Here is a 24101-nt window from a genome sequence, read left to right as displayed (position 1 = left end):
AAGAAAAAAAAAACAATTTTCTCGTAATTAAAGTTTTCTTTTTCGTAATTCCCTTTTTTAATTAAACATTTTCCCCCAAATTAGAATCTCAAACTTCTCCGGTGCGACGCAATGGAGGCAGCATCCACCTCCTCCGCCGGCGGCAACACTCACGCCGTCGTGATAAATGCTTTAACTAACCGAGGCTGGTGCTTCAGAGACGTATCTTACCTGAAATCTCTGGTCACTGATATCTACTCCTTGATTGGCGGCGGTAATCAAACAGGCGCGGTGGTGGACTCAGTGGAGGCCGAGCTGCTTAACATGGATATTAGATTAATCGGAGGCAAGTCCCTCCCTGATTCAACCGAGTTACGCAGGTGTTCTCATCTTCAAGGCCCCAAAGTTCTACAGGTACATCTCATTCACTGCAAAACAAACAGCTAAAAGACGACAGTAACAAGAATTAGGTGCTTAGAATTTATATCAACGTTGTTGGTTTTGGCTGATGTACTGAGGTTTCAAGTAGTTCTCACGCTTTGTTTGTATGTAAACGTTTTGAGTATTCCTAGTTTCTCTGTACTGTGTTAATTTGGTTTTCTTTGATTTATGAGCATAGATAAGTTCTGTTAGGGATGTTACAAGAAGTAGCGCAGAGGAATTCCTGGGAAGTTCAACTGCTAAACGAGTGTTTAAATTCGTTCTGACTGATGGGAAGACTGAGATATCTGCACTTGAGTACTCTCATATACCATCGATTAACAATGATGTGACTCCTGGTACTAAGGTATTACATCTCAATCTAATCAATTGACAGATTCATTCATGTTGTGTTGTCCGTGCATTGTGATCGAGTATGCATCAGGAGGGTGTCTTATGGAAACATAATACCTTTGCATCGTTGGCAGGTCCGTTTAGAAAATAAGGCTGTGATACGTGACGGTCTAGTATGTTTGACTCCAAAAGAGGTGACTTTATTGGGCGGTAATGTGCCATCGCTCACTGAAGAATGGCAGATGAAGAAAAAATATGCTAGTTTGGCTCATTCATCTGGAAGGAAATCTCAGGAAAGCAAAGCTGGTGATGGTCCTCCTCCATTTGAGGAGTTGAAGATTCAAAAAGGTTCCCATCACCGTGGTAAGCAATTGCTATTCAAAAATATGCTAGTTTGTCTTATTTTGCGCATTGCTATTCAATTTCTTCCAGTAGTTTATCGCATGTTTTTTTCACTTTGTAATAGCTTATCGCATGTTTCTTTCACTTTATAATGGTTGGCCAATCTATGTTAACAAATAGAATAGCTACCAATTTTGGATTTTATGTTGTTAGTGTGCATAAAATTGTAAAAGTTGTCTTGTCTGTGCATTGACTGCTGCAAGGATATTCTACCCAAATGTATTTTATATAGGCATATTAGTAATTTGACCCGAGCTTCAAAATCCCAACGTATCCGTTTATGTAACCTATGAGGATTCATGTAGATGTCTGATTTATGTTTATTCTCGGCTTGGTAGGTATTCAGTTTTGGCCCTGTTGGGTCTCCATTGTTTAAATACTTGAACTTGACTGACTGCATTTTTATTGTGTGGTAAAATGATGGTCTCTTGAATTGCTCTTCGTTTGTGTTGGCTTACACCAAGTATCGTGATGGAAGTTTGAACAATGCATCAGAAAAATTAATTTGTCAGCATATGTCTGATGATTGACAGATTACAACAAGACGACATCAAGGAACATCGTACCTACTGCTGCGGAAAGCAACGTAAAACTCGCCGGTGGAGAAAAAGTTGAAAGTAGTGAAGTTGGTGGGAACAAAAAAGGTACAGATACGAATTTACAAAGGAAACCTGCAGATTCTGATCCAAAATCTGTCAAAGTTGAAAATCAGGAAAAGCCAAGCAGTTCAGATACAAGACCTAAACAAGGTGTGCCATCTAATTTTTCTCCACCCGTTCTAGATCAAAAGCTCATAGCATATCAGATATTTGATGCGTTAATTAGTTTGGCATTTTCGTTAGGCAATTGCATTGAAGCTTTAGATGAGATAACTATCATTCGTCCCATATAAGGCCAAGTAAATCTCTTGCTCGTTAGTGCCATAACATCTCCCATTGTTGCAGTGGTAGAAGCTATTCCTTTACAGAACCAAGCGGCTGCGCAGATACTTCTTGAGAAAATGAAAAATTCGAGTTCAAATGACCGGCAATACCAAGGAAGAAGAGGTAGGGGTAGAGGTAGAGGTAGAGGGAGGGGGAGAGAAGAAGAAGACTCTGCAGTGCTTACACTGGATGAGTGGGAAAAGAGGAATACTGGCGGGGGAGGTCTTGCAACAGTTGACCGTCCTAGCAACACTACCCGCGATGAAGATCTTGCAAGGCAGCTTCAGTATCAGTTTGATCTAGAAGACTCTTATGTGAGTCACGACAACCTCGATTATCACTATGATCCGTCTTCTATGTGGCCATTTGATTTATTAACCAGACCATTATTTCGATGAGCACACCATTTTTGTCTTTCAATGACTTAGTACTTACGTTTTGGGACCATACAAACATAAATGGTTACATGAGAGAACTATGATTGTAATTTGAGAACTATGATTGTAATTTGCTGTGTAGGGGCAGGAGATGGATGGAACCGGGGCAGCGGATATCAGAATGAATATGTTTGATTACGGAAGACCAGATGATAGCTTTGGCCATGGAAGGGGAAGAGGAGGAGGAAGAGGAAGAGGAAGAGGGCGAGGACATAGGCGGGGACGAGGACGTGTGTAGATTGTGTAATGAAATCATCCAGGCTTGTGGTAATTAAACCAAACTTCATTATCTACATCTGTATGTCTTTATGTATAAGTTAGAGTAAACATGTATTGAGAGCTGCATTATGGATTCTTCGGAACTCATGTATGCTTTGGTCCTCACAGGTATGACAGTCTGTAGATGGTGATTTTGAGTGTTTCAGATATTCGTGAGAAGTTTTGAATTGAACATTCATCTTTTTAATTTGAGTTTGTGGCTGTAGTGGTTCTTTGCGAGAAAATACGTTGAAATATACCATAGCTTCTTCACCAACAACTCATCGGGAGTGAGACACTCTTGAATGAAGTTTACATTACAACAAAGTTCCTACTAAAACACCATTTGTGTACACAGGTTTGTTGTTTTCGACTGTTACAGACTCGCAAGTGCCAATATGTTGTTTCTTCATTTCTATAGTGAATTGTGACTGATGCTCGAGGGAAAAACAAATATTATTGACGCCTTCGGAAGACGAACAATGATCCTCTAGAGCCTAATCCCAACCTAAGTTTCTCATCGACGTATGTGATCCGAAGCTTCACTTCGCTTTCGAACCCGTATTTAAACTCAAGAGATCCTACCTTGATTTCCGGAGGCTCAAATATCACCTGAACCCACTCACTGTCCAACGCTGTCAGCTTCCCTATGGATAAGATCACACAAAAGGTTGAAGATTAAACATGGAAAAGATGAGGCTGGGTTTATATGGTTGTTTTTGTCTTATTCAATTGTTACCTGTCAAGGAGACATCTCCGTCAAGAAAACCAAAAGCAGTGATGGAAACTTTATTCCTGACGATATCAGGAGAATCAATGCCTTGTATCATCTCTTTCGTTTTGAAGAAGAGGCGGCCTATCACACTTCTGTAGCCTCCACCGGGAGAGGTTGGTCTAGAGCAGTACACCACGTCCCAATCTGCACACCACAATTCGAGAATTCACATTTATGAATCAAGGAAGAAGAAGCAAATCGCTCGCAGCTATGTTCTTAATAATTTACCTCCGAAAATGAGAGGGTTTTTAACTGGCTCCTTGACACAGTACTTTTGAAGCTCCCCAGCCACTTGTGCAACCTCCTTGTGTTGTTCAGGGCTCAGTGTCACACCTCCATCGCTATTCGCAACCTGTCTACCACTCCCCCCATAATTATCAAATTCTCTTCTATATGTCGTTCTCAAATCAAATAAAGATGGGCGTATAGTTTCGGGGATACAGACCTTAGAGAGGAGTGTAGAAATGAGATCATCGGGTCCAGTGCGAAGCTCAACGTTGGGAGCTGAAACAGAACTGACGACGAGTCCTAATCTTCTACTCCTGCTCCGCGAATCGGCCTTGTAAGGGATTGAATACTGAAGAGGGAGGTTCGAACGCTTCGAGGAGTTGAGGATCTGAGCCCGTGGTTCGGAGAAAGAAGACGCGATTGTAAGGGAAGAAGCAGCCGCAGCCATTATTGCTCTACAGTGAAAGAGAGAGAGAGAAGCGCAGATAGAAGAAAGGTGTGTGAGAGAGAGAGGGGAATACGGATATTGGTGATTTAAGTGGTGCCACGTCATAATAGAAATCGATTCCGAGTCCAAATCTCTCATCGCCGATTGGATTCTCCCCGTCCACGTAGGAAAAATATGTTCTCCCGCGTTATCTCGTCTGTTTACAAAAGCTATATCGGGTCAGCCCATTTAAGGCCCATTATTGAATACCAGGTCCAAGCCTGCGTAAACATCTCTTACCAACAACACTTAAAAATACATGAATCAGAATCAGTGATGACGTTGTTTGGGTCAACTGCTCTGTCTGTGCTCTCTCTCTCTCTCGACGCTCAACAACTGAAATCTTCGAGCTTCTCCGATAGTACTTGTAAAAATGGAAACGTCGCCGCAGCTCAGGCTTATCATCGCCGTCGTAATATCGTCACTCATCGCTTTCCGATCGTACAAGCGGAAGTCGCTCGATCTCTCCGGTGGAATTGCTGGATTCCTTGTTATGACCATCCATTTCGCCGCCGGTTTCAGGTTTCTTTCTACACCCGATTCTGATTTATTCGGTTATTGACATTCGATTGTTTCGTTATTGAGAAAGTGTTTTGTATTGGTTCGGATCGGATGAATCTGTTGAATCTATATATATAAAAAAAAGGTACGGAGCTCTGCTGCTTGTATTCTTTCTTACTTCCTCGAAGCTTACCAAGGTTGGCGAAGATAAAAAACGACGCGTTGATGTTGAGTTTAAGGAAGGTGGACAAAGGAACTGGTACATTTTTTAATACGATGATCTGTTTCTGATAAAATTTCCTGATAGAGTTCGTTGTATTGACTTATGTGAGATTGAGCTATTTGGATTACTATGCGTTTGAAGCTTGCGATTTATTTAGATGTGGGATTAGATTAGCATACCTTTGAACCACCTCTTTCTAAACAAAGATATATCCTGTTCCTTGGTTGATGTTGATATTTAGAACTTCATAGGAGAGATTATTTATGTATTTATGGTTAGCCTCTAATATATTTTTCATTGGCATATTAGCAAATGATTTCTCATTTGTAGAAGTTATTTATTTGACCAATAAAAGTTGCTTTGACAGGGGATTACTCAAATATCTTGTTTCAGGTTACAAGTGTTATGCAATAGTGGGATTGCATCAGTTCTAGTTGTAATTGCATGTACTTTAACGGGTTGGCAGGACAAGTGTTTGGACCCCAAGCAGTCCATAACTGTAACAGCTCTTATTGGTGGGATCATCGGTCATTACGCTTGCTGTAGTGGAGACACTTGGTCCTCGGAGCTTGGGGTTCTAAGTGATGCCCAGCCTCGACTAATCACAACGTTTAAGGTTTTTCTTGTTCCTTTTTTTTGCCAGTCGCTAATTAATTTTCCATGTTTAGCTAAAACGTTTGGTCTTATTCTCAGCCGGTGAAGAAGGGAACAAATGGTGGAGTTACTAAGGCAGGACTCTTAGCTGCCTTGGCAGCCGGCACCACTGTTGGCTTAACATTCATCATCTTCGGATTCTTTACTGCAAAATGCCCAAGCGATGTGGCTCTGAAGCAACTCTTAGTCGTTCCACTCTCTGCATTAGCTGGATTATGTGGGAGTCTTATTGATTCTGTACTAGGAGCAACCATCCAATTCAGTGGCTTCTGCTCTGTTCGGAACAAGGTACATTTCAAAAAAATGAACATGTAGATAATGTGGGATCGAGGGAGAAGACTACTTGACTGAATTATGTGTCCTGCAGATTGTAGGGAAACCAGGGCCGACGGTTAAGAAGATATCAGGTGTGGACATCCTTGACAACAATGGTGTGAACTTTGTCTCCATACTCTTGACATCCTTTCTGACTTCCATTGCTTTTATGTACATTTTCTGAATGCTAAAGTGACCAACCCTGTTTTCACTTTTCCACAATTTGGAAGCCAAAATTTAATATACACTTTGATATTATTTCTCAAATGCTAAATTTGTTGTATGCTGGGTGAATTCTGTTAGTTTCTTAGAACAGTCTTCTTTCAGTATGTATGCAATAATCACAGCTACAAATGTAATTGAACTTATTTTAATTTCTTACAACAGAGTCTTTTAAATCAAATTTTTTTTTTTTTTCCTCTTTTTATGTATGTGTTTGTGGTTGTGGCTCTGTGGGGCTTATGGCAAAAATGATGTTTTAGTGTTTGACGGTTTTAATTCCAAATAAAGGAATCGCGTATATCTGTATAAACACTGTTCCGTTGAGCTGCACACGACTACTACTACTACAATTTAGCCCTAGTAAGTGAAGCGGCAAAATCGGAAAAGTGAAAAAAAAAAAAAAAAATAAGGTTGCGAAATTGAAACGACGAGAGGGAAAATAATAAGCCCCCCCCCCCCCCCCCCCCCCACCCACTTAGCACACGCACGCATCGGGCGGGGTGATAAAAAAGGGGTTTTGATTGGAGGAAGACGAACGGAGACTGCAATGGCGACGACGGCGATAAAAAAACCTAAAATTGAGCAAGGGGAAGAAGGTGAAGTAGTAGCAAAAACGTCCTCAATTCAAATCCCAGATGATAGAGAAGCTCTATTAGAGTTCATGGACCAGCGTGCCAAGTCTATCCAAAGCCTTAAAGACCAGATTTCAATCCTCGACAGAAAGGTCTCTTCTTTATTCTGCTTTATGTGGTCCAATTCGGCTTATTGTAGAGTGTGCATCAGTTTTGGTGATTAGGGTTTTTGCTTCTGTTTTAGGGATTTTGATTGGTTTATAGCTCCTAGGATCTTCCCGTTTTTGATTTCCTGTTATTGTTTCAATTGGAGCTCAGTTTTCAACATAATTATTGAGCTTTTCTCATTTGCTTCCTCGTACATAATATGCAAATGTCATTTCTTGCTCAAAACTTTGAAGGGCACCTAATTAAGTCCCTACTGTTTGGTCTTGTTCTTATGATTTCTGATGTATCTGCAGCTTGCTGAAGAGAGAAAACTGATGGCGGATGCCGAGGCAAAGTTCTTACAAATTGATCGTGTTGAAGATGGTACCTTATCTAAGTCGAAATCAAAAGTGCCTGGTAAAAATGGAAGTTTACTTGGTATAGCAGAGTTCTGGACCGAGGGAAATAAGGCCAAGACTGCCAATGAAACCTCTTCTACTCCACATTCACGTACTGAGATGGAATCCTTGAAAGTGCCAGCCATTATCTTACCTCCTTCTTTTAAACGAAGAGCTTCTGCACCCGTTAGAGCAGAAGTAAATGAGACCATCCAAGCTCAACCCATGGCTACAAGGGATCATAACATTCCAATGGAAGACATAAGTGGCCCTGAGGCCAAGAGACTTCGTAGTATTCCTGATGAAGTAGTAAGGGATACCCAAGTTCGAGATAATGGAGCTCAACCCATGGCTACGAGGAATTATGATGTCCCCAAAGGAGATAAAAGTGTCCTTGAGGCCAAGAGATCTCGTGGTATACCTAATGAAGTGGTAAGGGAATCCGAAGGTCGACATAACTTAGCTCAACCCATGGCTACAAGGGATATCCCAAAGGAAGCCAAAAGTGGTCTTGAGGCCAAGAAATCTCCTAGTATTCCTAATGAAGTGGTATGTGAAACTCAAGATCGAGAGAACCAAACTCAAGATAGAGATAACCAAACTCAAGCTCAAGCTCAAGATACCCAGACTAATAAGGACTTTGCAAGGCCAAGGATCAGAGTTTCTTCTAACATTTCTCCACAAGGACAACAGGAAAAATCTGGTAAAAGCCATTCTTTTGATTGATTTGCCTCATCTTACCTTCTCATTGCGTCTGAATCTATTGTTACTTTTTGTGTGTTTTAGAGTTTCGAGGACATGATGAGTTGATAGCGCTTATAAGTAGGAGCTCTTTGCGTCCTACAATTGAAGGTCGCACTGTAGGTATGCTACCAAGTTGTCACACGAAAAGAATGAGAAGTCTTGCTCTTTCTCCTTCAAGCCGTGAGCTATTTGCTACTAGGTGCTTTTTGCATTATTTTTGTTTGGTTCTTTTCCAAAAGTGAATAATAGACGCTACCTAATTTATTCTTTACTAAGGAAATGATATAATATACATAAGAGGGAACCAAGACACTAGACAAAGTTAAGTTAGCCAATCTAATATACTCTTGAGTCTTGACTCCTGTGCTTAATCTTTTTTCTTTCCCCCCTCTTGCTTTTGGTTTTTGGTTATTCTTCAGTGCATTGGATGGGGCGGTTCATTTCTGGAAGCTTCAGTCTGATAGGTAAACTCTGCCGTAAATATGCCTGATTAGCTTATGATATTTCTTGCTGATTTCTTAGGGCTAGTCAATAAATTGATATCTATGTCGACTGATTTTAGGAGGAGGGGTTATTGGATTGTAACATCAAATCCATACAGATTTCCTTGATTTTCAAATGTGTTAAGTTTATCTATATTCAATTCCAACTGATATCATCTTCATCCATCCATAAAGTCGGCGAAATTACTTTCGCTTATATTTGCCAACAAACCGCAATATTTTGTTGTACAAGATCTTAAGAGAATAGAGTTTGTACAATGTTCTCTTTACTGGGAAGTTTTGTGTCTCAGAAACCCCCAATCTTTTTAGCTCTTATTTTAATCTATACTAACCCATTAATGGTTTCACAATTGAGCAGGTCCACAGCTACTTTGTTTAAGACGGTTAATCGGGTAGCAGTAGATCAGAAGAAATGGGCAGAAGATATAGCTTGGCATCCATACAAGAGTGCACTTTTCTCCGTGTATACTGCAGATGACGGTCACCCTCAGATATCAGCCATATATCTGAATGAAGCAAGAGGGGTAAGAAATCTATGAAAGCTGTTTTACACTAGCGTTTTACCATAAATTAAATTTGCCATTGCACACTCATGAGTGGGAATGTGAGAGTTGCAGAAAGTTAACTAGGTCTTCCTAACCTGTTAGCAAAAAGAAATCAATTTAGCTGGAATAATTGGGTATTTGGTTCAACCTTGGATTTATCTATTTATTTTAAGATATAATTTGATGGTCATACTATTTTTTTGTATATCTGTTCATCTGCAGAGTTGTGAGTCAAAATTTCTGGAGGACAGGCCTCATAGCAAAGGTCTTATCAACAGAATCATGTTTACGCCTTGGGATGATCCTTGTTTCATAACAGGTGGGAGTGACCATGCAGTAGTGTTATGGCGGGATCGATGTGAAAATAATGCGTGGAAGCCGACGCTTCTGCATAGGGACTTGCACTCGTCGGCTGTGATGGGAGTTGCTGGAATGCGCCATAACAATCTCGTCTTGTCGTGTGGAGATGATAGGAGATTTGTTGGGTTTGATGCCCGGGAAGAAAAAGTCACATTTAAACATAGACTAGACAACAGATGCACAAATATACTGCCAAACCCGAGAGATGTCAACCTTGTCATGGTTCACACAAGGTAAAACAGACTCTTGATTTTATATATCCCCCAAGAAGCAACGGCCTCATAATTAGTTCCTTTGCTTGTGTTGTTTTTGCAGGCAGCTAGACCGGCAACTACGGTTGTATGATGTAAGATTGCCTCAGACAGAACTATTTTCTTTTGGGTGGAAGCAAGAAAGCAGTGAATCGCAGTCGGCTCTAATCAACCAGTCTTGGTCTCCTGATGGTTTACACATCTCATCTGGTTCTGCAGACCCTGTGATCCACATCTTTGATATCCGCTACAATGCACCAAGCCCGTCTCTCTCGATGAAAGCTCATAAGAAAAGAGTGTTCAAAGCCGAGTGGCACTCTTCTCATCCGCTGCTTGTCTCCATCTCATCAGACTTATCAATTGGGATTCACAAGCTATGGTGAAAAGAAACTGTTAGAGCCATCACCTGAATATTTGAAGGCCAGTCACTTATGAATGAAAGATTTTGTCTTGCAAGTTGTCGAGTGGCAAGTAAGACTCGAGCACAGCACGCACACTGGATACAAAAATTGTCTCGGGACTTGCATAGGTCAGTCCAGGGTCTGAAGGCTCTGATATTCGTATATTTTTTTGGTTTATCTGTGGGAAAACTAGCAGAAAATGTAGCTTTTAACACCAACACTCTTGTCGCATTTTTAATGGGATTACACAGCATTACATTAGGGCAAACTCGTTGGAGCCAAACATTATATACCCTTCAGATTTCTGACAGCTTGACTGTATAGTCTAAAACCTGAAGAGATTTCTCATTTCCCTAATCCTGAACCACAGCTAGTCAGCTAGCTTGGCAACGAGTACACAACATCCTTTATTGATTGTAGTCCCAAAATTGTATTTCACTGATCGATAAGCTTGATTTCAAACCACTTTTGTAACAAGAATTAGCGATTGCATATAGTTTCCACATCTTCAAAGTCCAAGATTTTTGTTTTGTGTGATTCTTGGTCTTGAGATAAAAATGTTCTCCATCTACTGAGACAACTTTTTAAACCGTAATTTTGTATTTTCAATTTTTTTTCAGAACCGGTTAAGGACTTTGGTTTATAACCCAAACTTAAATTCAGATCAGAAATCAGAACCACCATAGATAGTCCTCCTCCGTCTCCGTCTGTTTTCTCAGTCGATCTAAGGTGGGTGTGCGAAGCTTTTTCTGATTCCGCTTGAGAAATCCAAAATTCGATTCTCGTTTTTGGTATATGCATCATTGAACTCGTCAAATTGGTTGATTCAGGTTCATGGCTTCGCCAGAGGAGATTGATGATGATACATCAGAGATTCCATCCCCGTGGGTGCATCTTCTTCCTCTTCTGTACACTTACTTTCATATATTTCAATCTGCTCTTTAGTTGTTTAATTCGCATCTCTACAGACCAAAGAACGTTTACAAGGATCCCGACGGTGGAAGACAACGATTCTTACTGGAACTTGAATTCATTCAATGTCTCGCCAATCCTACTTACATCCACTGTTAGTTTCTCTTCTTCTTTCCCCTTCTATAGTTTAAGTGGATGCGTTTTAGGGCTTAGGCTTTGTGCTTTTTCAAGGGTTCGGAATTGAGATTCAAAGGGTTCTTGACTGGATAAAACATGGTTTCACTTGCCACCTTCTCCTTAACAATGCTCTTTCTTTGTTTCTCAATTTTGCACATATACTTCGGGGTTCTGTTTCGCAGACCTGGCACAGAATCGGTATTTTGAAGATGAAGCATTTATTGAATACTTGAACTATCTTCAATATTGGCAGCGACCAGAGTACATCAAGTTCATAATGTGAGTTGGAATTATCTGATGGAATTTTTGGTAGTCTTATGAAGGTTTGGAATATGTCTTATCGCTCTGCTTTTTTTTATCCGTTTCCTTGTGTTCTTGTGTTTATGTCCTGGTACAGGTACCCACATTGCCTATATTTCCTCGAACTTCTTCAAAACCCCAACTTCAGGACTGCTATGGCCCATCCTGCAAACAAGGTAACAGAAATATGATAAGAAATAAGAATCATCAACCAAACTTGCCACACCTGCATGTTAGTGAGCAGTGTACTGTTAATAGGGAGTGCTTCAAATGTGTAGAGTCTTTAATACCAACCATAGGTTTTGGGGTGTTTAGGATCTTTAATACTAACCATACTGTTCTGCTAGTTTTTTTCTGTGTTTCTGTGTTATTTCCATTGATTCATGAGATAAATAAAGTATTTTCATACTCTATGTCCTTGTCAGAATTTTTGGTAAGTATTATATTGTTTAAGAATGTTTCCAAAGTTTTGAACCCTGTCTTCTTTTTAAATCCGGCTTCCAGGAATTGGCACATAGGCAACAGTTTTACTATTGGAAGAACTACAGAAACAACAGGCTGAAGCACATTCTACCTCGGCCTCTTCCAGAGCCTATAGCTCCACCACCACCACCTGCACCTTCAACTTCTTTGCCACCTGCACCATCAGCAACTGCTGCTCTCTCTCCAGCCCTTTCTCCCATGCAGTACAATAATATGCTTTCTAAGAATGACACCAGGAATATGGGGGCTGCTGGTATTGATCGTAGGAAGAGAAAGTATGTGCTCCTTTCTTCTTCCTCATTGTTGTCATTATCATGTGTTTGCTAGATTTCTGCAAATGTGACAAGAAAATAAGTAACATTCTGATATGTGAGTCATATATATAATTTCAGGAAGGGTACATAAGCATTTCTTTCCCTGAAGCACACACCATGGTGCCGGATATGCTTTCCTGCGTTTCCTAGGGGGAAGCCTACTTGACTCAGGTTACAAACATGTTGGAAACTCGGTATACTCATTCCGTGTTATAGGCCGTAGCTGAAAGTTGTCATACATGGTGTTCAGTATTTGTTTATGATACACAACCCCCAATCACTATCAGTCTTTGTCTTTGTTTCTCTAGGGATAGATGGATGTTATTGAGCGTGTCGGCTTTTAAGTAAATGGTAGTTTTGAGAGATTTTTTTAGTCTGTTACAATCCAAATGACTTTCCCGGCGCATACGCTAGAGCCAATAGAAAACTTATTATTCTCACGGTTTTTAACTTTTGCTGACGTGTATTCTCATAGATCACCATATTCATTCGTTAATATACAATGAATGTTCCAACACATGCATAATAGAATTTCAGAGAATGGGCAATTTTAAGTTGGAAACGATGAGTTGATGGATTTATGTTGCGGACGATCTACCCATCCTTGCTAAAGGATGAGTTAGATGAATCACATATTAGAAGAATTTTGCCACTTTTGTATCCAATGCGATGTGAACAGTGTGGAACTCGAGGAGATGGAGCTTCCAAATTGAAACTTTCACCAGGATTGCAACATTTTTGAGAAGCTTAGAAGCCATAAAAAAATTATTAGACTGTCAGACATCAGTCCTTGGCAGAGATTGCTTTTGTCTGTAAACATCAGGAGTGGGGTTTCCCTAATCCCCTGTTGCACTTGTTGGTCGAACTTGAACTACAATAACTCTTTTATGCAATCTTGGACAACAATTTACAAAGCCTAAACTAAAGTATATGAAACATGATATATGATGTAACTCGTTTAACGTATCTCAAGGTTTTAAAATAGTAGAAAATAGACTATCTCCCTCCTCGATCGTCAAGGCAGACTGAGTTTCTAGGTGAAGTATTATTATTATTTTTTTTTCCCATCACAAGTCAAATATGGTTTAATATTTGACTAGATTCATTGCACTCGTTACGTCTCTGGACAAGGATACGTAGCTCAAAACGTAGCAGCATACGCATATGACCGAACTCGTTTGTTTTACGTACCTAATAATAGGCATAGAAATAACATAACTTGAACATATAGGGGAGGAAAGAGAATGAAGAAGAAAGTTAACATAACCAAGGATATTTAACAAGGACAAGAACACGAACGCGTATGGATTAGAAACGACTTTGATTAGATTTTCCATTGAATGGAAGGTTTGTTAAAAAAAATAGTCTAATTTTTGGGGATAATGTATTTGCTGTACTCGAGAGCCCAATTTTTGGAATGGAAATGGTCCACTTCTCCTATTCTATTCTACCTTCTTTAAAATATTAATTAATAACAAAAAAAACCATCATTATTATTATTATCTTTTTGTTAAGTCAAAATTACCAGCACTTTTAAATAAGAAAATATATAATTACCTAAACTATAGAACCTTAAAGATGAAAATTTCATACAAAGTTTAGGTTTTAGATTTACTTACCAGAAAATATATATTAAAAAAGTGGAATTTTTATTTTGCCAAATTTTCAAGTGATTAGGTTTTTAATTTACAAATTACTTCCCAACTAATAATAAAAATAAATATCAAAGAAACCCGTAACCGACTCAACCTTTAAAAAAAATAAAGAAATCGTAGCCGTCGGTTAAACGGGTGTGATCTGAGTCGTTGATTAAGGACAAAGCATCTTTTTCATTCGCCTCTATTTAAAGAATCTCATCGTCTCTTGAGCCGTTCGTACACACAGAGGAGAGGTTCTCTTTGCTTTTATATATATATATATATATATATATTTTTTTTTTTTCTTTTGCTGTCAAACAAAGACAAACCAAAAAAAAAAAGTTTCCAGATCCAAAATTACAAAAAGATACTTAAAAACTCCCAAATCATAAAACTGAACAAACAACAAAACAAACAATCAAAATTTACGAAAAAATCTCAATTTTCTTCAGTTTGATTTTTGTGGTTTGTACTTTTGATCTGTGGTTTTGTGGTTGCACTCGGATTTGATCTCTTTACTGATTGATCTATCTGCTGATTTGCCTCGATTCTGCGAAATTAGGGTTTTTGGTTTTTGTTCGATACGATTCGATTTTTTTGGTTTAGTGTTTGTGTTGTGTTAGATGAACGATCAATCTAAGCTGATGAATCCGCCACCACCACAGCAGATGATTGGTCAGCCTCCGCCTCAACAGAGGATGAATCCGCCGCCGCCGTCTCAGCCGCGGATTATGAACCAGACTCCTATGTTAGGCCAGTCTCATCCGATTTTGAGTATGAACCAGCAGCAGCAGACACAGGTTATGATGAACAACAACCAGGCTATGATGATGAATCCACGCAACTTTAACCTTAACCCTAGCTTGAGCTCCGAGTACCAGCAGAGCCTTCCTCTTAATAACTTTGGCTCGAAGCATTCGAAAATGATGCGGAACAATTGGAAAGGGAAGAAGATTTCAGGTGGTGGTGACAAGAGGCCAATGATGGAGCAGCAGCAGCCGATTAGGAGGATGCATAACTCTGGGATCCCTATGTATAACCCTCAGCAGATCATACCTGGTTCTGGTAGTATTCAGGCTGGTCCTGTTGGTGGAGGTGGTTACAAGCCGCCGACTTTGAACGAGTTGCAGTCTCAGAACAGGTTGAAGACCAGGAAGTTTTATCCCAAGAAGAAGTATGGAAATAGATATGTTCCTTATGCTCCTAGGAACACGACTTCGTTTATTATCAGGGCTAAGAAATCTGGTGGGATTGCTGAGTTGGTGTCTCCATGCCCTGTGACACCTGCTGTGTTGCCGACTCCGATGTTTTCTCCGTCCAGGGAGGTGTTGGGTGATATGGCTAAGGAGGAGTGGGGGGTTGATGGTTATGGCTCTATGAAAGGGTTGATTAGGCTGCGAGCTGATGGAAATGAGTTGGAACCTTATGATGAGGATGATGAAGATGAAGGTGGATCGAGTGAGAGTGATGTGGAGGAGCATGTTGAGGTTGAGAGGAGACTAGACCATGATTTGAGTCGGTTTGAGATGATTTACCCCAACTATGGTGGGTCTGAGTATAACAATGTTTTGGAAAACCGAGTGGATGATCAGGATAGCCATATTGCTCAACTGGAGGAAGAGAACTTAACTTTGAAGGAAAGGTTGTTCTTGATGGAAAGGGAGTTAGGTGACATGAGGAGAAGGTTACAGTATCTCGAGAGGCGGGATATGGTTGCTGAAGATGCTAACGAGGAGGTTGTGGAGAATGAATCTGAAAGTGACGGTGATGATACAGGAGGTTCTGATGCACGTACTAGCGGTGAAACAAAGGGTAACCATGCAGCTTCAGAAGATGTTTGTATGCAGGATGTTGCGGCTAGGGATGGTGAGGCTACTGTGAAAGAAATCAACAACAACAGTAAGAGCAATGTGGGTGAAGCTAAAGATAGCAAACATAAGATTGATGTGGGAAGCTCTGGGGAAAATGAACCTGAAGGTAAGGAAAAAGCTGAGACAGATTTTCGGGAAGTTTCAGGGGAACAATGTGAGGAAGCCAATCAGGGTATGGATCAGAGTAAGGATAATGAAATGGCGATTGAGAAGCTTGAAGATGCATCTGAGAATGATTCTGTTGGAGATCAATGAACCATATGACACCTGGACCAAGGAAGCAAGCTGACAAGAACCCATGGTGATAGACAGAGTGAACATGCAAAGTTGATGTGTACCATTGTCCCTTTGGAATAACGTAAGTCTCTTAATATGCACAGGCGTTAGTGATATATCTCTGCAGCTCGATGATGTATATGTCAATATGTGCTTGTCTTAGTAGGCGTAGTCTTGTTTCCCTCTTCACTTTTGGTATGAGAGTTTAGGAGATTCGCTTTCAGGGGGGGGAGTTCATATAAAGTCATGGTAAGCTTTTTTTTTTTAAAAAAAACTTTTACTTGTCTCGGTTTTACTTTACCTCTATGATGGATGATCTGGTTCATCTTGTTGGTGATAAGATTTTCCCGGGGGTTAATAAGATTGTAGTAAAAGCGACAAGGTTCATTGTAGTGAAAGAACTTATGGATTTAATAGAGTTTTATGTTTGTTTTATTTCTTAATGTATTTTGGATGGTTCACTTTTAATAGCATAAAGCATAATATATCTGTGTCGGGGTTGAGACAGTTTGCAGAGAACTGAGCTTGAAGAGATTCTCTGAGCCGAATGCGCATGAGGGAGTCGTTTGAACTGCAGACAGAATGGATGATGGTTTAGATTTGGTTTCAGATTCTTGATGCAACTTTGATCTGTATTTGACTATTTTGGGATTGCGTCTGAGAAACAATTACGCCAACCAAGTTTGGGCCCATTAGCGTGTCGAGTTATTTAATGTCCACGACAGTGATAAAAATACAAAACAACTTTTAATACATAAAACAGTTTTCTCTTCTTATTCTTATTTATTAGGTTGGATAATCATATATATAGTAAATGACAAGCTTTATCACTTTAGAAAACACTAAACCGACTTAGTACAAAGGAGGTGGCCTATGGGCCTTATGGGCTTGGACGTACATAGATCTTGTATAGGCCGGTTATGAAAATCTACCATCCGTGTTTTACAAATGCTTAAGACATAACCGTACAAATGCTTAGAAGGATCTCTGTAATGCGCTTGGGGGCGCTGCCTCAATAAAACCTTACCAGAAAAACTCATTGGGACAAAACCATGGTAAAGGAAAAAGAGTACATCACGCATTACTCCCCCTGTTCCAAGCATCCCTAGAAGTCCTTAAGTCTCCGCATCCCAATCTGGTGCGTGAGCTTCTTGAATGTTGATGTCGATAATGACTTGGTGAAGAGATCGGCTGAGTTGTCGCAGGATTGAACTTGTACCACTTGAACTTCTCCGACCTTTTGTAGTTCATGTGTGAAGAAGAACTTGGGTAAAATATGCTTCGTCCGATCTCCCTTGATGTAGCCTTCCTTGAGCTGTGCGATGCAAGGCGTATTGTCTTCGTATATAACCGTTGCTTTCTTATCGTCGATCATGCCACAATCTGTCCTGATATGTTGAGTCATTGACCTCAACCAAACACACTCACGGCTGGCTTCATGAATTGCTAGGATCTCCGCATGATTAGACGAAGTAGCCACAATACTTTGCTTCATAGAGCGCCACGAGATCGCTGTACCACCGTGTGTAAATACATAGCCGGTTTGAGACCTTGAGTTGTGTGGATTCGATAAGTAATCTGCATCAGCAAAACCAACTAAACCTTCTTTGTTATAGTTAATGTAAAACAAAACCAAATCTGTCGTTCCTTGTAGGTAACGCAGTATATGTTTAATACCGTTCCAGTGCCTTTGGGTCGGACAAGAACTAAATCTTGCTAGGAGGTTCACGACAAAACTTATGTCTGGTCTAGTGTGGCTAGCCAAGAACATTAATGCTCCTATAACACTGAGGTATGACACTTCAGGACCGAGAACTTCTTCATCGTTCTTCTTTGGACCGAATGGATCTTTATCCACATCAAAACTCCTTACAACCATTGGGCTAGTCAATGGGTGAGCTTGGTCCATATTAAATCTCTTGAGTACCTTTTCTGTATATGTCTTTTGATGCACAAAGATTCCATTATCAATGTACTCAAGCTGTAACCCTAAACAGAACTTAGTTTTACCTAGGTCTTTCATTTCAAATTCTTTCTTTAGATATTCTACTGTTTGGGCGATTTCACCAGAGGTTCCAAAGATGTTTAAATCATCCACATACACTGCTATGATTACAAACCCTTTGTTTGCAAACTTCTTTATAAAAATACATGGACTGATGGGATCATTCTTATAGCCTTCCTTGGCTAGGTACTCACTTAGTCTATTGTACCACATTCACCCACTTTGTTTCAGTCCATAAAGGGATTTGTTTAGCCTTATGCAATATTGTTTTCGAGAACCGCTCTTATCTTTGAGCTCAATACCCTCTGGTAATCTCATATATATCTCATTATCCAGTGGACCATATAAGTATGCGGTTACAACATCCATTAACCGCAAATCCAGTTTTTCTCTTATAGCCAGACTTAGCAAATATCTAAAAGTCGTTGCATCCATCACAGGGGAGTATGTCTCCTCATAATCTATTCCTGGTCTTTCAGAGAATCCATGTGCTACAAGTCGTGTCTTGTATCTCACGATTTCATTATTCTCATTTCTCTTTCTTACAAAGACCCACTTGTGTCCAACTGGCTTTATATTGAATGGTGTCCTTAAGATCGGACCAAACACATTCCTCTTCTTTAAAGAGTTTAACTCCACGTCAATGGCTTCTTTCCATTTTAACCAATCTTTACTTTGAGTGCACTCTAATATAGACGTGGGTTCATGATCCTCATTTATTTCAAGTGCTACCTTGTATGCAAATATTTCATTAATGTCGACATTCTTACTGTTCCATTGTATTCCAGACATGATATAAATGATTGAGATCTCATTATTATCAATACCTTCAGGACCTTGAGGTTCAGCGTCCCAAACCTCATTCGGTGCCTTAGGATTTACCGTGGCCATGTCTAATATTTTCTTAACCCCGGATTTATTTGCACCTTTCTTAGATTTCCGAGGGTTCTTATCTTTGGAACCTAATGGTCTACCATGTTTCAGACGGGCTTTAGACTCTGTAGCAACTTCCTTATTGTGTTCCTTCTGAACATCAATACGTACTGGTGCATTACAAGCTGGTATGTACGATTTTATTACTTTCTTAGTGTCAGTAAAGGAATCTGGCAATTGATTAGCTAGATTTTGCAAATGTATTATCTTTAGGACCTCTGCATCACATGCTAGAGTCCGAGGATCTTGCCAATTTAAGGATGTTTGATTCCATGTTATTTCTTTGACCAGCTTGTTATTCTCTCCACCCAACATAGGAAATTCGGATTCAGCAAACTGACAATCCGCGTATCTGGCCTTAAATAAATCACCCATAGTTGGCTCAAGATACTTAATAATGGTGGGAGAATCATATCCAACATATATTCCCATCCTCCTTTGAGGTCCCATCTTTATTCTTTGTGATGGTGCAATCGGTACATATACGACACACCCGAATATTTTTAGATGGGATATATCTGACTCATGACCCGTTAATAATTGGGATGACGAATATTTATTCTCACTAGATGGCCTGATGCGTATAAACTCTGTTGCATGTATTACTGCATGTCCCCAAGCCGACACAGGAAGCTTCGACCTTAGGAGTAATGGTCAAGCAATCAATTGGATCCGTTTAATGAAGGATTCAACTAATCCATTTTGTGAATTGACATGTACCACGGGATGTTCCACACTTTCCCTCATGGACATACAATAATCATTAAACGCTTGGGATGTAAATTCACCAGCATTGTCTAGACATATAGTCTTAAGTGGAAAATCTCTTTAATTACTTTTCCTGGTGATGGCATTATAATGAGTTTCCCTTGTGTACATGCTACACACGTAAGATTTTTTTAGGAATAACTCTTCTCTCTTTTAGAGTGTGCCCATTTGAATTTATAATTAGCTTATACATCATGTTAGAACCCGGATGGCCAATCCGGTCATGCCATAGAGTGAATTGTTCATTGTCAATTTAGTCTCTATCATATTAACCTTAGCATGGTAAAAACCAGTAAATAATGCGGGTATAGTCTCTTAGGATTTTCTTAGATCCTTGGGTGATTTCAATAATGTATAGGAACTCTTGCTTTCCTTCACCCTTAGTTTCAACATGTAAACCATTCAAACGAATGTCTTTTAAACTCAATAAGCTCCTTTTGAGCTGGGTGAATATAAGGCATCACTTAGTTCAAGATGTGTGCCTGGCCGTAGCCTTCAATAAAACTTGCTATACCCGCTATTGTGCTAATATTGACATTTTTCAAAATGAGATTATGCAAAATATCTCTTATCATTCAAAATTGTGTGGCTTGATCCACTATCCACCACAATCATATCCTTGTCCTCAGCCATTTCTCAATATGGACAAGAATTATGTTTTAGCAATAAAAGCATAACAAATGCATATTTTAAAGGTAATAATATAATTGAATTTAAACCAAAATCATAATTCAATAAAATTCAAAGCATAAAACATAGAAATTAAACCAAGACAATTTTAAATTTAATTATCCTCTCCTAGACAATCTGAAGTCTTATAATCCAATTGGTCATCATTCTCATGGTTGAAATCTTCTTCACCATCGAGATGAACCAGGTTAGTTTCTGGATTCTTTTTCAATCTCTCTTAATATAGATCAATAAAGTGCTTAGGAGTTTTACATGTCTTTACCCAATGATTTTCCATACCCCGCGGCAAGTGGACTTGGTCTTATGTTGCGGTTTAAATTGTCCGCGGCCTCTACCCCGACCACGGTCGAACCCGAATCGGTTTCCACGGCCTTGACCACCAAAATTGTGTCCTTGATAGGTCCCACGACCAGGACCACCACGTCCACTTCTCCCATGGCCACGACCATACTTGTCCCTATGGACATAGTTAGACTCTTTAGTCTCTTTTGGCTCTTTAGGCTCGTTGGGATTTTTTCTTTACCATATCAACCTTGTGAGCTTCCGGTAATGGAGCTGTACCCAGAGGTCTCAAAGCACTATTCATCATCAATAACTCATTGTTCTGCTCATCAAGCAACAAACAAGAGATGAGGTCTGCAAACATCTTAAACCCTTTTCACGATATTGTTGTTGAAGCAGTACATTATTGGAGTGAAACGTAGAGAATGTCTTCTCTAGCAAGTCCTCCTCAGTCACCTCGGTACCACATAACTTTAGGATTGAGACTATCTTAAATAGCTCTGAGTTATACTCATCCACGGTTTTTGAAATCCTGGATCCTTAAGTTTTTCCAATCAAATTGAGCTTTGGTAGGAGCACCGTCTTTTGGTGTCCGTATCTGTTTTTCAACGCTGTCCAAAGGTCAAGAGGATCTTCAATAGTGAGGTACTGGTTTTTGAGACTCTCAACAAGGTGATGGCGAATATGCAAGATCGCCTTATATCTATTTTTCTCAGTGCAATTATTATCATCTTCAATTCACTCACATAGATCCTTTGATTTCAGGTTAATCTTAGTATAAAATACAAAACATGCACCCGATTATTGTCTTCCGGTATTTAAGACCGAACCATGCAATTATTTTAGTGTTAGGCCATGCAGTATTTAAGACCGAACCATGCCAATTGTTTTAGTCTAGGCCATGCGGTATTTAAGACCGAACCATGGATTTATTTTAGTAGATAATGTCTTGTTTTATTACATAATTTCGTGGCCTATATTATGCATGAGAACAGTCCTAGATAAACATAAGATCTAGCATGAAAGAATTTCCTTTTATTAAGTTTCCTTTTCTTAGATTTAATTTCCTTTTTCTTAAATTAGGATTAGGACAAAGATTTAGGAAATATTTTCTAGGATTTTAGGATAATGACTAGAATTAATTTGGAAGTTATCCTAATTTATGTTTTGACTTTTCATGCAAAACTTAGAACAATTCCGATTTTAATTTGGATTTTAGGGTTTTGATTTTTTTTTTTTTTTTAGACAAAACAATCACCAAAAATCGGATTCTAACAACCTAGAACAATCAGATTAATAATCTATCTATGAATGTCGAATTTAGGTTTCTAGTTCTAAGGTTCTCATGCAACAAGCAATTTCAAGCAAGCAATCAACAATAACCAGATTTTAATCATAGCATAATTGGTTTAATTTGCAATCTAAACCTTAACAATCAGATTTTAAAGTTTTAGGGTTTAAAGGTTTTAGGATTTCAAAGCTTAGGGTTTTTTGTTTGTTTATTGTTTACTTGTAGATTTTAGGGTTCCATTAGATTTAAGAGATCAGGTTCGATTCATAGGTTCTAATGTTTACCTTCCACCGATTTGGGGTTGACTGGAATTGAACCGGGAGCTAAAGACCTCGGTTATACCTTGAGCTTTTTATCACGATCAGGCAACGGACCTCGGACTGGTTTTGAATACGAACTAGAACCGATCTCCAAGCTTGAACAATCACGAACTTGATCTGTTTGAGAGCTTGGACGAACAGGAGAAGATGTGCGGCGGCTTTAGGGTTTTAGGAACTTTTTCTCAGTTGGACTTTTAGGGCTGTCGTGATGATAACGTGTTGTAAACTAGAGAAATTCGAAGGAGGTTTTCTCTTCTTATTCTTATTCATTAGGTTCGATAATCATATATATATAGTGAAGGACAAACCCTTATCACTTTAGGAAACACTAAACCGACTTAGTACAAAGGAGGTGGCCCATGGGCATTATGGGCTTGGACGTACATGAGCCGTGTATGGGCCGGTTATGAAAATCTACCATCCGTGTTTTACAACAAATATTTATTTAACTACAAAAGATTAATTGTGCAAATCTTATAAATAAAAAGTTAGAATACAAAATATAATTCAAAATATTAATATAGATTAAACATTCGTTTAAACCTTCGATTTTCTATTTAAACGATGTGAAAATAATTTTAATTAATAAAAGAACTACATAATAATCCATGTTAGAGCACGAGACAAAATATTTTTATATAAATTTTAAATTCGTCAAATGATTAAGAATTATATTAATCCGGGTGCTATAATATATGTGCGTTATTTTAATAGCAGGAATTGTCGTGAGATTTCAAATATATTGATATCGCATTATGTACTCTTTATTGTAAAATTTATGCTACTAGTATATAGTTTTCGTTTTATTTATTGATTACAAAAATAGTGTGAGGGAGAGAAATCACTGATGTGTTTTTGAGTATTTGCAGTAATAATAATAATATATTATCGAGGGAAAAGAAAATAGTATGTGAGGGATCGAGTTGGAGTTGGAGTAAGCAAAGCAATAATACTAATACAATAAATAAGAATACAAATAAATACTAAAATACATGTGGCAAGACTTTGCTCCATCTTTTATTTGGCATGCTAATAAGCGTGCCTGATGCTATGAACAAGAAGTGGAAGTGTGTGGAACGATTTGGACTATGCACTTTGTAAGCTAAAAATAAATTATTAAAAAATAACCGTAAGTTGCAAAGTTTGAGGAGGAAGTAAAACTAAAGTCTAAAGAGCATAATAAAATGACTATTACATTTACATGGAATCTACCATCAAGGTAGTTTTCGAAAGTATGTAAATTTCAACGTATATGTTATTATCTTTGCCATATTGGGTTCATAACAATCGAGTTTAAACTTTAAAAATAGCATTTTTCAAATATGTGCAAGTGCAACAATATAGCCAAAGATTGTTGAATATAGTAATATATATCAAGTGGGAGCTATCGAATCAGCTAGATATTAAACATGCATAACTACTTAAATATTCAATAAAAACTGTTGAAAATTATATATAGATAATTCATGGACTTAGAGAACTTGTGAACAATTTGTACCTACGCAAATATGACAAGCACTTACATATAGAAAAATCGTCCAAATTTTCATATAAAAAGAACTCAACAATTGCAGCCTCAAAATACATACGAGTGGGGAGAGTTGTTTTACACCAAATCCACTTGCGTTCTCAAAATACATTAAAATACAACACTATTGACACAAAGTTGACTACATGATGTTAGATAGTAAACTCAGTCACTTATTTTAGTGGATTAAACGTAAGATCAAACCGGCCAATTTA

At 38.8% G+C, this 24101-nt stretch overlaps 6 protein-coding genes across 10 annotated transcripts; 5 read left to right on the top strand and 1 right to left on the bottom strand.

Moving 5' to 3' along the window:
• Positions 1-32: 32 nt before the first annotated feature.
• LOC104706331 (uncharacterized) lies at positions 33-2981 on the top strand. Of its 3 annotated transcripts, XM_010422517.3 has the most exons (7): positions 45-393; positions 599-766; positions 888-1116; positions 1689-1904; positions 2100-2392; positions 2598-2782; positions 2903-2981. In XM_010422517.3, exons 1-6 carry the CDS (start codon positions 112-114, stop codon positions 2751-2753), a joined length of 1344 nt encoding a protein of 447 aa, XP_010420819.2. In that variant the 5' UTR covers positions 45-111; the 3' UTR covers positions 2754-2782; positions 2903-2981. The 3 variants fall into 3 exon arrangements, with proteins under 3 accessions (XP_010420818.2, XP_010420819.2, XP_087317831.1); XM_010422516.3 differs by having other exon boundaries at positions 33-393; positions 2598-2981; XM_087461705.1 differs by having other exon boundaries at positions 2604-2981.
• Positions 2982-3006: 25 nt separating this feature from the next.
• LOC104706329 (putative plastid-lipid-associated protein 8, chloroplastic) lies at positions 3007-4362 on the bottom strand. The gene is made up of 4 exons (XM_010422514.3): positions 3994-4362; positions 3777-3900; positions 3513-3692; positions 3007-3420 (listed from the first exon to the last, which is right to left on the bottom strand). The coding sequence occupies exons 1-4, from the start codon at positions 4360-4362 to the stop codon at positions 3230-3232; spliced, it is 864 nt and encodes a 287-aa protein (XP_010420816.2). The 3' UTR covers positions 3007-3229.
• Positions 4363-4547: 185 nt separating this feature from the next.
• LOC104706330 (protein PGR) lies at positions 4548-6359 on the top strand. Its single transcript, XM_010422515.3, has 5 exons — positions 4548-4785; positions 4910-5023; positions 5381-5603; positions 5681-5929; positions 6009-6359. The coding sequence occupies exons 1-5, from the start codon at positions 4637-4639 to the stop codon at positions 6138-6140; spliced, it is 867 nt and encodes a 288-aa protein (XP_010420817.2). The 5' UTR covers positions 4548-4636; the 3' UTR covers positions 6141-6359.
• A 51-nt stretch (positions 6360-6410) lies between these two features.
• LOC104706327 (uncharacterized) lies at positions 6411-10367 on the top strand. Its single transcript, XM_010422510.3, has 7 exons — positions 6411-6902; positions 7212-7998; positions 8082-8238; positions 8459-8503; positions 8901-9066; positions 9310-9680; positions 9763-10367. Exons 1-7 carry the CDS (start codon positions 6726-6728, stop codon positions 10079-10081), a joined length of 2022 nt encoding a protein of 673 aa, XP_010420812.1. The 5' UTR covers positions 6411-6725; the 3' UTR covers positions 10082-10367.
• A 352-nt stretch (positions 10368-10719) lies between these two features.
• LOC109124863 (mediator of RNA polymerase II transcription subunit 31) lies at positions 10720-12730 on the top strand. Its single transcript, XM_010422512.3, has 7 exons — positions 10720-10828; positions 10930-10983; positions 11068-11165; positions 11371-11467; positions 11586-11664; positions 11993-12246; positions 12364-12730. Exons 2-7 carry the CDS (start codon positions 10934-10936, stop codon positions 12374-12376), a joined length of 591 nt encoding a protein of 196 aa, XP_010420814.1. The 5' UTR covers positions 10720-10828; positions 10930-10933; the 3' UTR covers positions 12377-12730.
• Positions 12731-14159: 1429 nt separating this feature from the next.
• On the top strand, positions 14160-16841 carry LOC104706326 (uncharacterized). Of its 3 annotated transcripts, XM_087461704.1 has the most exons (3): positions 14160-16151; positions 16233-16318; positions 16578-16841. In XM_087461704.1, exon 1 carries the CDS (start codon positions 14546-14548, stop codon positions 16046-16048), a length of 1503 nt encoding a protein of 500 aa, XP_087317830.1. In that variant the 5' UTR covers positions 14160-14545; the 3' UTR covers positions 16049-16151; positions 16233-16318; positions 16578-16841. The 3 variants fall into 3 exon arrangements, with proteins under 3 accessions (XP_087317830.1, XP_010420811.1, XP_010420809.1); XM_010422509.3 differs by lacking the exon at positions 16233-16318; XM_010422507.3 differs by having other exon boundaries at positions 14160-16318.
• Positions 16842-24101: the final 7260 nt, after the last annotated feature.

This window comes from Camelina sativa, chromosome 8 (assembly GCF_030686135.1).
Source record: "Camelina sativa cultivar CO46 ecotype springtype chromosome 8, ASM3068613v1".
In the NCBI taxonomy this organism is placed as follows: Eukaryota; Viridiplantae; Streptophyta; class Magnoliopsida; order Brassicales; family Brassicaceae; genus Camelina; species Camelina sativa.
The sequence above is the reverse complement of the archived record's forward strand: the minus strand, read 5'-3'. Positions and strand labels throughout refer to the sequence as shown.

Excerpts from the sequence above, each read along its gene's own strand:
- LOC104706331 (XM_010422516.3), top strand. The coding sequence starts at position 112 with ATGGAGGCAGCATCCACCTCCTCCGCCGGCGGCAACACTCACGCCGTC. Across the intron at positions 1,117-1,688 it reads AAAAGGTTCCCATCACCGTG|ATTACAACAAGACGACATCA; the intron begins GTAAGCAATTGC and ends GATGATTGACAG. Across the intron at positions 1,905-2,099 it reads AGATACAAGACCTAAACAAG|TGGTAGAAGCTATTCCTTTA; the intron begins GTGTGCCATCTA and ends CCATTGTTGCAG.
- LOC104706329 (XM_010422514.3), bottom strand. The coding sequence starts at position 4,362 with ATGAGAGATTTGGACTCGGAATCGATTTCTATTATGACGTGGCACCAC. Across the intron at positions 3,693-3,776 it reads AAACCCTCTCATTTTCGGAG|ATTGGGACGTGGTGTACTGC; the intron begins GTAAATTATTAA and ends TGTGGTGTGCAG. Across the intron at positions 3,421-3,512 it reads CGGAGATGTCTCCTTGACAG|GGAAGCTGACAGCGTTGGAC; the intron begins GTAACAATTGAA and ends TCTTATCCATAG.
- LOC104706330 (XM_010422515.3), top strand. The coding sequence starts at position 4,637 with ATGGAAACGTCGCCGCAGCTCAGGCTTATCATCGCCGTCGTAATATCG. Across the intron at positions 5,604-5,680 it reads GACTAATCACAACGTTTAAG|CCGGTGAAGAAGGGAACAAA; the intron begins GTTTTTCTTGTT and ends TCTTATTCTCAG. Across the intron at positions 5,930-6,008 it reads TCTGCTCTGTTCGGAACAAG|ATTGTAGGGAAACCAGGGCC; the intron begins GTACATTTCAAA and ends TGTGTCCTGCAG.
- LOC104706327 (XM_010422510.3), top strand. The coding sequence starts at position 6,726 with ATGGCGACGACGGCGATAAAAAAACCTAAAATTGAGCAAGGGGAAGAA. Across the intron at positions 6,903-7,211 it reads TTTCAATCCTCGACAGAAAG|CTTGCTGAAGAGAGAAAACT; the intron begins GTCTCTTCTTTA and ends ATGTATCTGCAG. Across the intron at positions 9,067-9,309 it reads ATCTGAATGAAGCAAGAGGG|AGTTGTGAGTCAAAATTTCT; the intron begins GTAAGAAATCTA and ends GTTCATCTGCAG.
- LOC109124863 (XM_010422512.3), top strand. The coding sequence starts at position 10,934 with ATGGCTTCGCCAGAGGAGATTGATGATGATACATCAGAGATTCCATCC. Across the intron at positions 11,166-11,370 it reads CAATCCTACTTACATCCACT|ACCTGGCACAGAATCGGTAT; the intron begins GTTAGTTTCTCT and ends TCTGTTTCGCAG. Across the intron at positions 11,665-11,992 it reads TGGCCCATCCTGCAAACAAG|GAATTGGCACATAGGCAACA; the intron begins GTAACAGAAATA and ends TCCGGCTTCCAG.
- LOC104706326 (XM_010422509.3), top strand. The coding sequence starts at position 14,546 with ATGAACGATCAATCTAAGCTGATGAATCCGCCACCACCACAGCAGATG.